Source organism: Pteropus vampyrus, unplaced genomic scaffold, assembly GCF_000151845.1.
Source record: "Pteropus vampyrus isolate Shadow unplaced genomic scaffold, Pvam_2.0 Scaffold137, whole genome shotgun sequence".
NCBI lineage: Eukaryota > Metazoa > Chordata > Mammalia > Chiroptera > Pteropodidae > Pteropus > Pteropus vampyrus.
The window spans coordinates 4,298,326-4,311,804 of NW_011888918.1; the positions used below are offsets into that span (position 1 = coordinate 4,298,326).

Below are 13,479 nucleotides of genomic sequence, written 5' to 3' on the forward strand. Positions count from 1 at the left end.
GCCTCACACTCTTCCTTTCATCTGGATTGACCCTTTCATTAATCGTCACCCATAAAATTTCTAGCAAGTCCAATGCAAATACCATTTCCTTGATTATAAGTAATCCCTTCTGCTTTGATATTCATGTACCAATTTGTCATTGTGTGTTTATAGCATAGCTTCTATTCAGATCTCATCAATCTTGAGCCCTTCTCTGACTACCCTAGCCTCCCATAGCACCGTCCCACTCCATCCCTTCTCTACTTTTTAAAAGACTTATTCATCACCTAAAATAGCATATATTTATTTGCTGGGGCTAATCATTTTATCTCCCCTCACTACCAGGATGTAAGCTCTATGAGTGGAGATAATTTGCCTTGTGGTTGTCATATATTCAGCATCTAAAAGAGTGTTCGGCACATAGCAGACATTCAATAATTGTTTTTAAATACCTGTGTAACATATCTCCCTACCTGTGTGTTGTCCCTCCTGTTAGATTGCTCTTCTTTCATTCTATATATAGGTTAATGCATCATCATTTATTCAAATGCTAAGAGGTCATTCTCAACCTATCTGTCTCTTGCAACCATCCAACATCAGAATGATAATTTTAAAAAATCACTCCAGTGGCAGAGGATGAATTAACAACAATACTTGAAGATCTGGGAGGCTACAGTGACAATTCATATGAAGGCAAAGGCCTAAACAGGGTGGCAATGCTGGAAATATGATGAAAGAAATGGGAGATATTTAAAAGTTTCAATAGACTAGACCCAGGACAGGGATGCTAGCTAGAATAACTGACATTAATCAGAATGGAAAATAAAAAGGAAGAATATATTTGGAGGCTGTGAGAAGAGCAGCCTGAGAAACTCTAACTTCATACATTCTCCCACCCCAGGGTTTTACTTTCCTGCTCAGCTTAGTCCTGGAGTGCATAACATTTGACTGTTCTTGCCAATAATTATACCTTTTTTCTTCGTTGTCCTGTTGTAACTGTGCTGATAATCCCTGCACTTTAGATTATTCTTGCCATCTTCCTTCTACTGGAGAATGGCTCACCTTTATGGGAAATGATATCACCATAAAGTTATGGTCTCCAACCTTAGTTAAGCCCACAGAAGTGAAGAAAAACACTTCACAGGAAATGTTTGCTCCTCCTAATTTCCACAATAGCCATTTTGAGTAGATAATTATCGTTTGCTTCAAGACCTTAATGCGGCCCTCCCAGTAACTTTCTCTTTAATACTCAAAGGCACCGACTACCTCAACTTTTTGCCATCTCACACGCTTATTTACCATCTCTGTACTTACACTCCCTTCCTTCTTTCCCCTCGCTTTACAGTCAGTTGTGTTCCTCTTCTCATCATGCTCTTTCTTTTATCTCTTTAGGGACTTTGATTTTTCTTTTATGTAGCCAACCTCCATTTCTCCTTTAGTTCTTTCTTCTCGGCACTTAGACAAACTCATCTCTCTTAGCTTGTAAAAACTTTCTTGGTTCTCCTTTAGTAACTTCTCCTCTACAACCAAGGAATCTTGAGCCTATGTTTGGCTCCTTTGCTTCACCTCTTATCCACTTAACGACTCACTAGAAACTGGATTTTGACTCCATGACTTTATTTAAATTGCTCTACTACCTACTAATTGCTAGATTTAATAATCACTTCTTATCTTATATCTCACATGATCTCTTTCTGGCATTTTACAGTGTTGACAATTTTCACCTTTTCTCCAAGTTTTACTCACTTGACAACTATGAAAACATTTTCAAATCTCTCCTATTCATTCTTAGCATCATGGGCTGGTTTTTCTTTTCCAGTGAAAAAAACATTATCTTCCTAGAAAATTAACTTTTAATTAGCTCAGTAAGAATAACTGAAGAGTAAACTTCTGGCTTCTCTTAGTTATACAGGAGAAATCATAGGCTTCACAACAATAATATATCAGAGTAAGAATCAATATAACTGAAGAAGCATGTATTTGGTATGTTCCCATTTTCACTTACTGATATATTTAAGAAATAACTGCTCTTATCCTCTGAGAGATTACAGAAAAACAGATAATATACATACAAACACATTAAAGGAAATATGAGTACACAAAAAGTACACACCTGTCCAGGACGCCTACACCAAAAAAACAAAGAAATAATTAGTAATCATATTTTAATTTTGAAAAACCACAGAGCAGGGAGAAGATGGAAAACTGCTATTTATCATCTCCTCTCCATTATTTATTTATTATATTTTTACTCCCATGTCTAGGTTGGTATGTAGTAGAGAATAAGGTCTGTGATCTGTTCTCTATGTTCAGTGGTAGGTAAAGTGATCTAAAGATTTTTAAATGCAATATTTCATACGATGATTGTTTCTTTATAATGTCATGATAAAGGAAGAAGGAATATTTTAAATCATAGCTTTTCAATCTTTATAGTTCATAAAAATTGAATCTCTTATTCTGATTTGTCCTCTATGAACTAGATGAAGTCTGTTTCTCCAAACTCCACTTAAAAATGAGTCTTGATTATATTACATATGTATTCCTATTGAGTTTGATTTTTCCTTTCTCTAGTTTGTAATGCAAATAACAATTTTTATCTGTTTTCTAAATACTAAATGTTTTTTCATCAACAATTACTTTGTTTTTATTTGTTTGTTTGTTTGTTTGTTTATTAAATTATGGTGACAGTGGTTAACAAATTCCAGTAAGTTTCAGCTGTACAATTCGACACTAAGGCATATATATATTGCATTGTGTGTTCGCCACCCGTAGTTAGATTTCTTTCTGTCACCACGTATTTGACCATTTTGACCTCATCAACCTTCCCCCTTCCCCCTTCCCTCCTATTCTCTGTTAACCACTAGTCTATTGTCCATGCCCATGGGTCTCTGTCATGTTCACTTTTTGCTTTTAGGTTTATATCCCACATATAAATGGTATCATCTGGTTTTCAACCTTTTATGTCTGGCTTATTTCACTTAGCGTGATTATCTCAAGGTCTATCCACGTTGTCACAAATGGCAATATTTTATCTCTTCTTATGGCTGAGTAATATTCCATTGTATATATGTACCACACCTTCTTTATCCAATCATCTATCGTAGGAAACTTCGTTTGCTTCCATGTCTTGGTCACCATGAAGAATGCTGCTATGAACACTGGTGTGCAAATATCTTTTTGGATATAGGTTTTCAAGTCTTTGGGGGAAATACTCAGTAGAGGAATTGCTGGATTATATGGTAGATCAATTATTAGCTTTTTGAGGAACTTCCATACTGTTTTCCATAGTGGCTATACCAATTTGCAGTCCCATCAGCAGTGTATGAGGGTTCCTATTTCTCCACATCCTCTCCAACATTTGTTATTACTTGTCCTGTTGATTATACCTATTCTAACAGGTGTGAGATGGTATCTCATTGTGGTTTTGATTTGCATTTCCCTAATAGCTAGCGATGTTGAGCATCTTGTCATATATTAATTATATATTTATTGGCCATTTGTATGTCCTTTGCAGTATAATTTGAAGTAGGGCAGAGTGATGCCTCCAGCTTTGTTCTTTTTTCTCAAGATGGCTTTGGCAATTTGGGGTCCTTCCATATAAATTTGATGATTTTTTGTTCTATTTCTCTAAAAAATGCCAATGAGATTTTGATGGGATTATATTAAATCTGGATAATGCTTTAGGTAATAAGGTCATTTTAACTACGTCGATTCTTCCAATCCAAGAACACAGAATATATATTTCTTTATATCTCCTTCAGTTTCTTTTAATAGGGTTTATAGTTTTCATCATAAAGGTACTTAACATGTTTTGTTAAATTTATTTCTAGGTATTTTATTCTTTTTGTTGCAATTACAAAAGGAATTATTTTTTCCACTTCTTTTTCTGACAATTCATTATTAGAGTATAGGAACGCTATGGATTTTTGAATGTTGATTTTGTATCCAGAAACTATTTACTTATTGTTTCTAGTAGTGTTCTTGTGGAGTCTTTAGGATTTTCTATATAAAGAATCATGTCATCTGCAAATAGTGATGGTTTGACTTCTTTGTTTCCTATTTGGATGCCTTTTATATCTTTCTCTTGCCTGATTGCACTCGCTAGGACCTCCAACATTATACTGAATAACAGTAGTGATAGTGATCTTAGAGTAAAAGTTTTTAGTTTTTCACCATTAAGAATAACGTTGGCTGAGGGTTTGTCATATTTGGCCTTTGTTACGTTAGGGTACTTGCCTTCTATACCGATTTTGTTAAGTGTTTTGATCATAAATGGATGATGTATTTTGTCGAAGGCTTTTTCTGCATCTGTTGATATGATCATATGATTCTAATTTTTTAATTTGTTTACGTGGTGTATCCCATTAATCAATTTGAATATGTGGAACCATACCTGAGCCCCTGGGATGAAGCCACTTGATCGTGGTGTATAATCTTTTTAATATGTTGCTGTATTCGGTTCACTAGTATCTTATTTAGGAATTTTGCATCCGTGTTCATGAGAGATATTGTAGTTTTCTTTTTGTGTGTTATCTTTACCAGGTTTTGGTATCAGGGTAATATTGCCCTCATAAAATGAGTTGGGAAGTATTGCTTCCTCTTCAATTTTTTGGAAGAGTTTGAGGAGAATAGGTATTAAATTTCTTTGAATGTTTGGTAGAATTCACTGGTGAAGCTGTCTGGTCCTGGACTTTTACTTTTTGGTAGGTTTTTGATGATTCTTTCAACTTCCATACCGCTTATCAGTCTATTAAGATTTTCTAGTTCTTCTTGATTCAGTCTAGGAAGTTTGTATCTTTCTAAGTACATATCCATTTCATCTAGGTTATTAAATTTGGTGTTATGTAATTTTTCATGGCATTCTTGTATGATCCTTTTTATTTCTGTGGTGTCTGTTGTAATTTCTCCTCTTTCATCTGTGATTTTGTTTATTTGTGTCCTTTCTCTTTTTTCTTTAGAGAGTCTAGCCAGAGGTTTGTCAATTTTATTAACCTTCTCGAAGAAACAGCTCTTTGTTGCATTTATTTTTTCTATTGTTTTGTTTGCTTGTTTTCAATTTCATTTAATTCTCTCTAATTTTTATCATTTCTTTCCTTCTGCTGATTTTAGTCTTCATTTGTTCTTCCTTTTCTAGTTTTTTAAGATGAAGCGTTAGGTAGCTTATTTGGGCATGTTCTTGTTTTTGGAGGTAGGCCTGTAATGATATGAACTTTCCTCTTATTACCGCTTTTGTTGTGTCACGAAAGTTTTGATATGTTGTACTATCATTATCATTCATTTCTATGTATCTCTTGATCTCTCTTTTTATCTCTTCTCTGACTCAATCATTCTTCAGTAGCATGTTGTTTAATCTCCATGTATTTGTGGTTCTTCCTGCTTGACCTCCAGCTTTGATTTTTGATCTCCAGCTTCAAAGCATTATGATCAGAGAATATGGTTGGTATGATTTCAACCCTCGTATATTTACTGAGGCTATCTCTGTGTCCTAGTATGTGGTCAGTCCTTGAGAATGTTCCATGTGCACTAGAGAAGAATGTATAAGCAGCTATTTGGGGATGAAAGCCTCTGAAAATGTCAATTATGTCCAGTTAGTCTAATGTGTCATTTAAAAATGTTATTTCCTTATTGATTTTCTGTTTGGATGATCTGTCCATATCCAACAGTGGAGTATTTAGGTCCCTTACTACAATAGTGTTTTGGTCTGTTTCTTCTTTTAGTTCTGTTAGTAATTGCTTTATATATTTCAGGGCTCCCTGATTGGGAGCATAGATATTAATAAGTGTTATGTCTTCTTGGTATATGCTTCCCTTTATCATTATGAAGTGTCCCTCAGTATCTTTCTTTACCTTGTTTATTTTGAAGTCTATTTCATCTGATATTAGTACCACTACTCCTGCTTTTCTCTGAATGCCATTTTCCTGAAATATCATTTTTCACCCTTTCACCCTGAATCGATATTTGTCTTTGTAACTGAGATGTCTCCTGGAGGCAGCATATGGTTGGGTTTTTTTGTTTGTTTGTTGGTTTTTTGTTTTTTTTGATCCAATCTGTAACTCTGTGCCTTTTTATTGGTGAGTTCAGTCCATTTACATTTAGGGTGATTATTGAAATATGAGGTTTTCCTATAACCATTTTATGTTTTTTTTTTTTCTGGTAGCTTGGTGATTCCATTTTTCCTTGTCCTTATGTGTCTGTTTTTTTTCTTTTTAAATTTGGTTTGTTTTTGTGGGTTTTTCTTCTGATCCTTCTTGTTTTATGTTACATACTTTGGTTCTGAATCTTTGACGTGTGGTTACCATTACAAATATGTAGAGGATAGTTATATATATAGTAGTCCATTTTCTTCTGCACATGCCTTATCTCCATTTGCCTTTGAGAATTTGGATACTTGACCCCTCCCCTTTTCTGTTATCGTTGTCTCAATTTGTCCCTATGTATTCTGAACGTTCTTTACTATCTTGCAATACTAAATATTTTCTCATCGTTTAAGCTTTTAATGCCCTGTTTTTAATAAGGGTTATACTCCTCTGCTTCTATCTGCCTGCTAGTCATCTTACTCCTAGTTACATATTTTTTTGTCATTCTGTTTTAGGTGAGCTGACCCCTTTCAGTATTTCTTGTAATGTAGGCTTTATAGTAGAGAATTCCCTCAGTTTTTGTATGTCTGGAAAGGTCTTTATTCCTCCTACATATCTAAAAGAGAGCTTTGCTGGTTACATTATTCTCGGCTGGTAGTTCCTTTCATTTAATAGTTTGAATATTTGATTCCACTCCTTTCTTGCTTGTAAGGTTTGTGCTGAAAAGTCCAACGATAATCTAATGGGTTTTCCTCTATAGGTTACTGACTTCTTTTCTCTGGCTGCCCTGAGAATTTTCTTTGTCATTGATTTTTGATAATTTTAATATAATGTGTCTTGGAGAAAGCCTTTTTGGGTGAGATAATTGGGTATTTTGTTGATTTCTTGAATTCCAAGCTCCAGATCATTATTTAGATTTGGGAATTTCTCATCAACTATTTGTCTGAAATGCTTTCTAATTCCTGTTCCTTTCCTCCCCGTCGAGAATGGCCATTACTCTTATGTTTCCTTTCCTGATAGTATCAGCTAGTTCTTGTATTTCTCTTTTAGTATTTGTCATTCTTCAGTCTCTCTCTTCTTCCTTCTGATTTATTTCTAGATAATTGTCTTCAATCACTGATTCTTTCCTCCATTTGTTCAACTCTATTTCTCAAATTTGGTATTTCATTTTTCATCTCTTTTAGTGTGTTCTTCATCTCCAGAAGTTATTTTTTTCCCTCCCTCTTTAATTTTCCCTGACTTTCACCACTAATCCCCACGCCCACTTCAACTCTTGACCTATAGATGTTGCCGTTTCCCCTTAAGAACTGGATCTCTGAAGGCGGGGCATCTCCTCCCACAGGCTTGCAGTGTGCACCAGGGGCCTGGCACCCCCTGGGGCCTGGTGTCCCCAGTACACTTGGGGTGCCTGCACACCTGGGATATGGTCTGTGGCTCTGCCTGGGGCGCGAACCCAGGACCTTCTACATGTAAAGCAGAGCTGTTAACCACTACACTATGGAGCCACCTCTTCCAGGAATTCTATTTTCTTTTTGAGGGTTTCAATCTCCTTGCTAAAAAAAAAAACTCATTTTGCTGATCTAGTTGTTTTTTTTTTTTTTTTTAATTTCTGGAATTGTTGATATGAATTATTTTGGATCTCTCTGAGTTTTTTTCAGAAGTACCATCCTGAATTCTGTTATTTAAGCTGCATATCTCTATGTCTTTAAGCTTATTTTCTGGAGACTTATCTCTTTCTTTCTAAGCTGCCTTGTCACCTTGGTTGTTCATGGTGTTTAATGGACTGTTTTTCTGCCTGGGCATTAATGGAAGTGTATTCTGCTTCTTTTTTTTTTTCTTCCAGAAAGAAGATTTATTATATAAAGGTCTCTCTTTAGCCTTTTGCTAAGAAGGCGTTTTTCTTTTGGTTTCCAGTATGTGGCATCTAAGCCTTTTGGATCCCTGCTCTATATAAAGCCAAGAATGCCTTATTTTTTCTTATAAATATTCAATCATGTTCGCTACCCTCAGTCTCAGTCCCTGTCGGTGTTAGCAACAGTTTCGGTAGCATTTGTTCAGATTCTCCTGGGGCTCTGCGGTGTTCGGTCTTGGAGGATATGGGGTGAGGTGCCCTGTGGGTTAGAAGATGGGGACTGCAGCTCAGCCTTGCCTTTTGCATACATGGCTGGTAATAATCAATTGTTGCTTCTCTGCTGTCCCCACTTATCTGCTTTCTGCCCTGATCCTTGGGCACTGCTGCTGTGTGGAGTTCACAGCTCTCTCATGCAGGGCTGTTCAGGGAACCTGCCGCACCTTCTCGCCTTTCCATTCTCCTGCAGAGAGCTCCAGGTGCAAGAGGGAGCTTCTCTGTTTCTCTCAGTCTACCGCCTGACTCCTGGGGTTCTGACCTGTGGTAGCTCTTATTTGCAGATTCCTTGCTCAGACATGCTTGTATGCAGGTTGGGTGTTTTTTGTTGAGTTTTAGATGTTCAGCTTATTGTTGTTACAGAGGCTTTCATCCCAAAATAGCTGCTTATACATTCCTCTCTAGTACACATGGAACAGTCTCAAGGATTGAACACATACTGAGACATAGAGATAGCCTCAACAAATATACGAGGGTTGAAATCACACCAATCATATTCTTTGGTCATAATGCTTTGAAGCAAGAGATCAACGGTAAAAATAAAGTGGGAAGAACCACAAATATATAGAGCTTAAGCAACATGATACTGAAGAATGACCAGCTCAGATAAGAGGTAAAAAGAGAGATCAAGAGATACATAGGAACAAATATCACCATAAAAAATTAGATGAAGCAAAAAAAAAAAAAAGAAAGAAAGAAAGAAAGAAAGAAAGAAAGAAAAGAAAAAAAAAGAATGACTGAGAAGCATTACAATTTTATATTTTATTAGGGAGATAGTTTAAAATAATAGAAAAGTTTTACTTGAAAGAATAACAGGAAATAAATAGGAACCTAAGCTTTCAGGAGTTTGTGCTTATATTGAGCATTTATCAGGGTCTTGCTGCTCTAACAATAATGTTAAAGCAAAACCATTATATTTTATGAAGGAATTTATAATGAAGGAATTATTTAATATTTAATGAAGGAATTATTTCAATGTTACTTGTTTTATTTATAATTTAATTAGTTCTTTTTTTGTGTGAATATTGTGGTTGTCCAGATTTTAGTAAAAAACCTTAGATTTTGTTGTGAATCATTATAACTGTATGCAATGAATCACATCTTTCTTTCTGTACACCTTTTTGAAATATTATATCATTCTTCTTCCTGACAAGAAATGGAGTTTATCTTACCACCTTCTCGAATCAGAACTTGCCTTATGACTTGCTTTGACCAGTAGAATGTGACAAATGTGATCTTGTACAATTTGGAGTCTAGACTTTAGGCCTAGGCTTCCATTGTCATGCTCTTAGACCTTTAAGATCCACATGCTGACCAAAAGCCCTGTCTACGCTACCAAGAATGAGAAGTCATGTGAACTGAGGCTTCCTAGCCAACAGCCAGCACCAACTGCCAAACATGTGAGTGACGACAATTACCTTGGATCCTCCAACTCCAGTCAAGCTGTCAGATGACTACAGGTGCATGAGTGATTCCAAGTGAAACCATGAGAAAACCAGAATGTTACAATACAGAATTGTAATAATGAAGTTTTCATTTTCAGTTTCGAGGTGGATTATTAAACAACAAAGGCTGACTGAAACAGAACTATCACCTCAAAGTGTTTTTGTATGGGGTTTAGACTGGTAGATATAGCATCGTAGATGCTATAATCGAATGAGGGATATTATGCATATCACATCATAGTAGGGTCTCAAATAAAATTTATTATATATATAAATGTAGGATGAGGCAATTAAATATAAGGCGATTTTTTTCGGTAAATCCATTCATTCAATAGATATACATTGCACACATTCTAAACACCAAATGGTATTCCAGGAGCTGGGACTATAATGTCAATAAGATAAGACACTGCCCTTGCCTTCATATAGTTTACAGTCTGAGGAAAAACGGCAATTAAACAAGCAATTTCAAAAAGTTTGTTAAGAAAGTACAGGTTGCTGCTGACAAAACAATTTTAGAGCATCATGGAAGGCTTTCCAGAGGAAGTGATCTTTAAGCTGACGAATGAAAGAGTAGAAATTATATTAGAGAAGGGATATAGAAAACAGTGGTGTGGGGTCAGAAGAATAAAAATATGTTCCAACAGAAGTAATATTATCTGTGAAGGCTCAGAGGTGAAAGCATGGTACAACGAACACAAAAATTTCTGTAATATGTGGAGAAGCGTAAGACATGAAGCTTGGGAGTAGGACAGCAAATAATAAAGAAAGAATTTGGAGTTGTTGAGTTGGAAGATGAAAAATGACAAGATAAATTATGGATTTTAGTTACAACACTCTGACAACTGAATGGAGAGAGATTTGACAGGGACAAGAACTGAGCTGTTGTCATAGTTTAGGTGAGAAAAACTTAAATTAGGACAGTGATAATAAAAACGGATAGATCAAGGTGGATTTAAGATTACTAAGTGATAGAATCTCCTGACTTCACACACACACACACACACACACACACACACGCGCACACGCACACGCACACACACACGGATAGTAAGGAAGCAGGAGTTAAGGATTATTTTTAGATTTCTGGCTCAGGCATCTGAGTTTCTATGAAATTATTAATAGAAACTGGAAACACTGAAAAAACAGTAGGGATTAACTATGAGTTCGAGATACTTTAAGTTTATCAAGTGTAATCACCCAGTAGCTAGTTAGATGTACTGGCTTGTAAATTGGTGAGAAGCCTAGGCTGGAAATACAGATTTGGGAGTCATCAGTAAATTTTGGTCCTGGGGGTAGCTGAGAGTGCACAAGAGAGTAGGAGAACAAGCCTTGAGAAGTAGGTCTTCGTTTCAACAAATATTTAATATTAAGAACTACACTCTCACGATTTCTTTATGCCTTTCTACGTTATTCTCCACAATTTGTAGGACCTGGAGGTGGACAGAAGCATGTAGATTTTTGACGGGCAGTGTCAGAACAGTTGCCATAACTTTTACAGCAAATTGAGAAAGGGTTACGGAGTATGTGGTGCCAGAAGAAAGTGAAATGACTTGGGGGTTGGCACCGCTTGGTAAAGCAAGGTAAAAAACCGTTGCTTCTATGGGGACAAAAAACAAGTATGCCGGCCTACAGGATTTTGGGACACGCGTTCCACCCGAATTTGTTGTCATGGAGATAGGGCGGCTATAAAGCGGTCCAGGGAGAATATTTGAGACACTAACAGTCAAAGGACTAAAAAAAGAGAGATAATCTGAAAAATTTAGTTTCCAGGGAAAGAACAGACAAGTAGGTTAAAACACGCTGCGTAACCCCAGCAGCGAGGGGGTGTGCCTGCGATTAGGTCGGACTTGTTTTCCCGTCCATTTATACACAAAGGGGAACTAGCCCCTCCTCACCGGAAGCAGAACCTCTGCCCTCTAGGAGCATTACACATTCCTCCGCGCCGGAAGAGATTGTTCCGTCTCGGTCCCGGGTACTTTCCCCCATAGGAGAGAGCGTAGGACGCCAAGGTGTGCCGCTTAAAGTCGTTGGATAGCGCAGAGCTTTCACGGAAAAGGACACAAGGAGTAACACTGGGTTGTTGGGAAAGAGCGGAAGAAAGGTGGTACGACAAGGCGTCGCGGTGTTGCGGAGGGATTCTGTTTCTTGGTGTGGCGGAGGGATTTGGAAGCACGTTAACTTCCGGAAAGCCCTAGCCCTGTGAGGAAAAGCCCCGAAGGAAACAATAACAAACGAGAGAGGGAAACGATTCTGGGGTTCCTGTGTTGAGCAGTTCTTGTCTGAGAAGATGAGCTTCGGCCCTTGTCAGGGAACGTGAAAGGTTTTGGTGGGCTTCAGCCAGCCTTTCTCTACTTGCTTCCCCCACAGAACCCCCTCCCCCCCTCGCCCCCGGTATGGCCATGGCGGGCGTGGGGACAGGGGGCTACGCGGCAGAGTTCGTGCCACCCCCAGAGTGCCCAGTCTTTGAGCCCAGCTGGGAGGAGTTCACAGACCCGCTCAGCTTTATTGGCCGCATCCGGCCTCTGGCAGAGAAAACCGGCATCTGCAAAATCCGACCGCCCAAGGTACCGGCGTCTGAGGAGATAGGGGAGGAGAGTGGGGGAGTCGATACACTTGGTTTAGCTTTACTTTTCCGGTTCTTCTCGCCTTTCATATTCACTCTCCTTCATTTCTCAACGACCAGAAGCCAAGTTTCTGGATGTTTTTGCCTTAGTTTCTTTTGCAGTATTCTGTAGTCTTGTCTGAACACGAGAGTGGTGTCTCTGGGGCCTTTCCTCCTAGAACTTGGGAACTGATACTTTTTTTGGATTGTGGGCAAAGGGTAACAAAAGGCTTTAGGCTTTTCGTTGGCCGATAAGATGTTTGAAGTGTTATGGCATGACATGTTCTACACATGTATAATCTTTATTGTTATACGATAGTAGAAACTGCCCTCTGTCGGATATTTGTTTATCCCAGCTAGGATTTATTTTTCCTAGTAATGCTTAATTTATTAAATATTTGCAGGCTTCATCTCGGGCCTAAGGTTTCTTAAACGATAATCTGAACTCTAGTTGTCCCCTAGGATGGTATCACCAAACAAGAACCTCAGACTGATTACTGCAGCAGTGAAAAAATGTCCCAGGGGAAGAGGAGGAGCAGCTTTTATTTTTAAATTAGAGGTTTAGGAAGAATTTGTCAATGATGGAGAGAAAGAAAACATTGAAATATTTTGATATGAGGAATAATGGATCAAAATTTACGAATCACGTTTATTGCAAATAACTGGGTTTGCCTCTAAGTTAATTATAATTCTCAATCTTTAAGGTAAGAAAGCAGATATTTACCCCTTGTTTGGGGGAAATAGTGCCCCAAGAGGTAGAGTAATTTGCTCAAGGTCAAAAGATTACCCATTAGACCAGTGTTTCCAAATGATGTTCCTGGTGCATCTGCACCACGGTCAACCCGATGCTTGTTAAAATGTAGATCCCTAAGCCTTATTCCCAGACCAGAATCAATTTCTGAATGTGGATATCTAGAATCTGCTTTTCTAGCAAGATAGATCGCAGATTCTTAATGCATATTAAAGTTTGCGAACTACTGTCTTAGTGCTTCCTAAAGGGACACCTTGCTTTATGATTTGTCTACTAGTAATAGAAATAGAATGTTACGTACTGTTAAGCATTTCACCCTTTAAAAAGCATCTGCTTCCACCAGACCACCTTACTGGTGTGTACCACAGTGAATAAAAAGAGTTTAGATGAGAAGGAGGAGCTAATTTAGGACCTATTTATTATTTATTATTCTTTGAAGCCCTAGTAGGTAAATAGTTTTATTTTATAGAAGATGTCTGGATCAGTTAAATACCTTA

General features: G+C 37.5%; 1 protein-coding gene across 1 annotated transcript in view; it reads left to right on the top strand.

The window, feature by feature from the left end:
• Positions 1–11,556: 11,556 nt before the first annotated feature.
• KDM5A (lysine demethylase 5A) overlaps positions 11,557–13,479 on the top strand; it is a 78,397-nt gene continuing 76,474 nt past the window's right edge. The window contains exon 1 of the mRNA XM_011367837.2: positions 11,557–12,193. Coding sequence (XP_011366139.1) covers positions 12,023–12,193 — 171 coding nt within the window. The 5' untranslated portion in view covers positions 11,557–12,022. The remainder of the gene's footprint in view (positions 12,194–13,479) is intronic.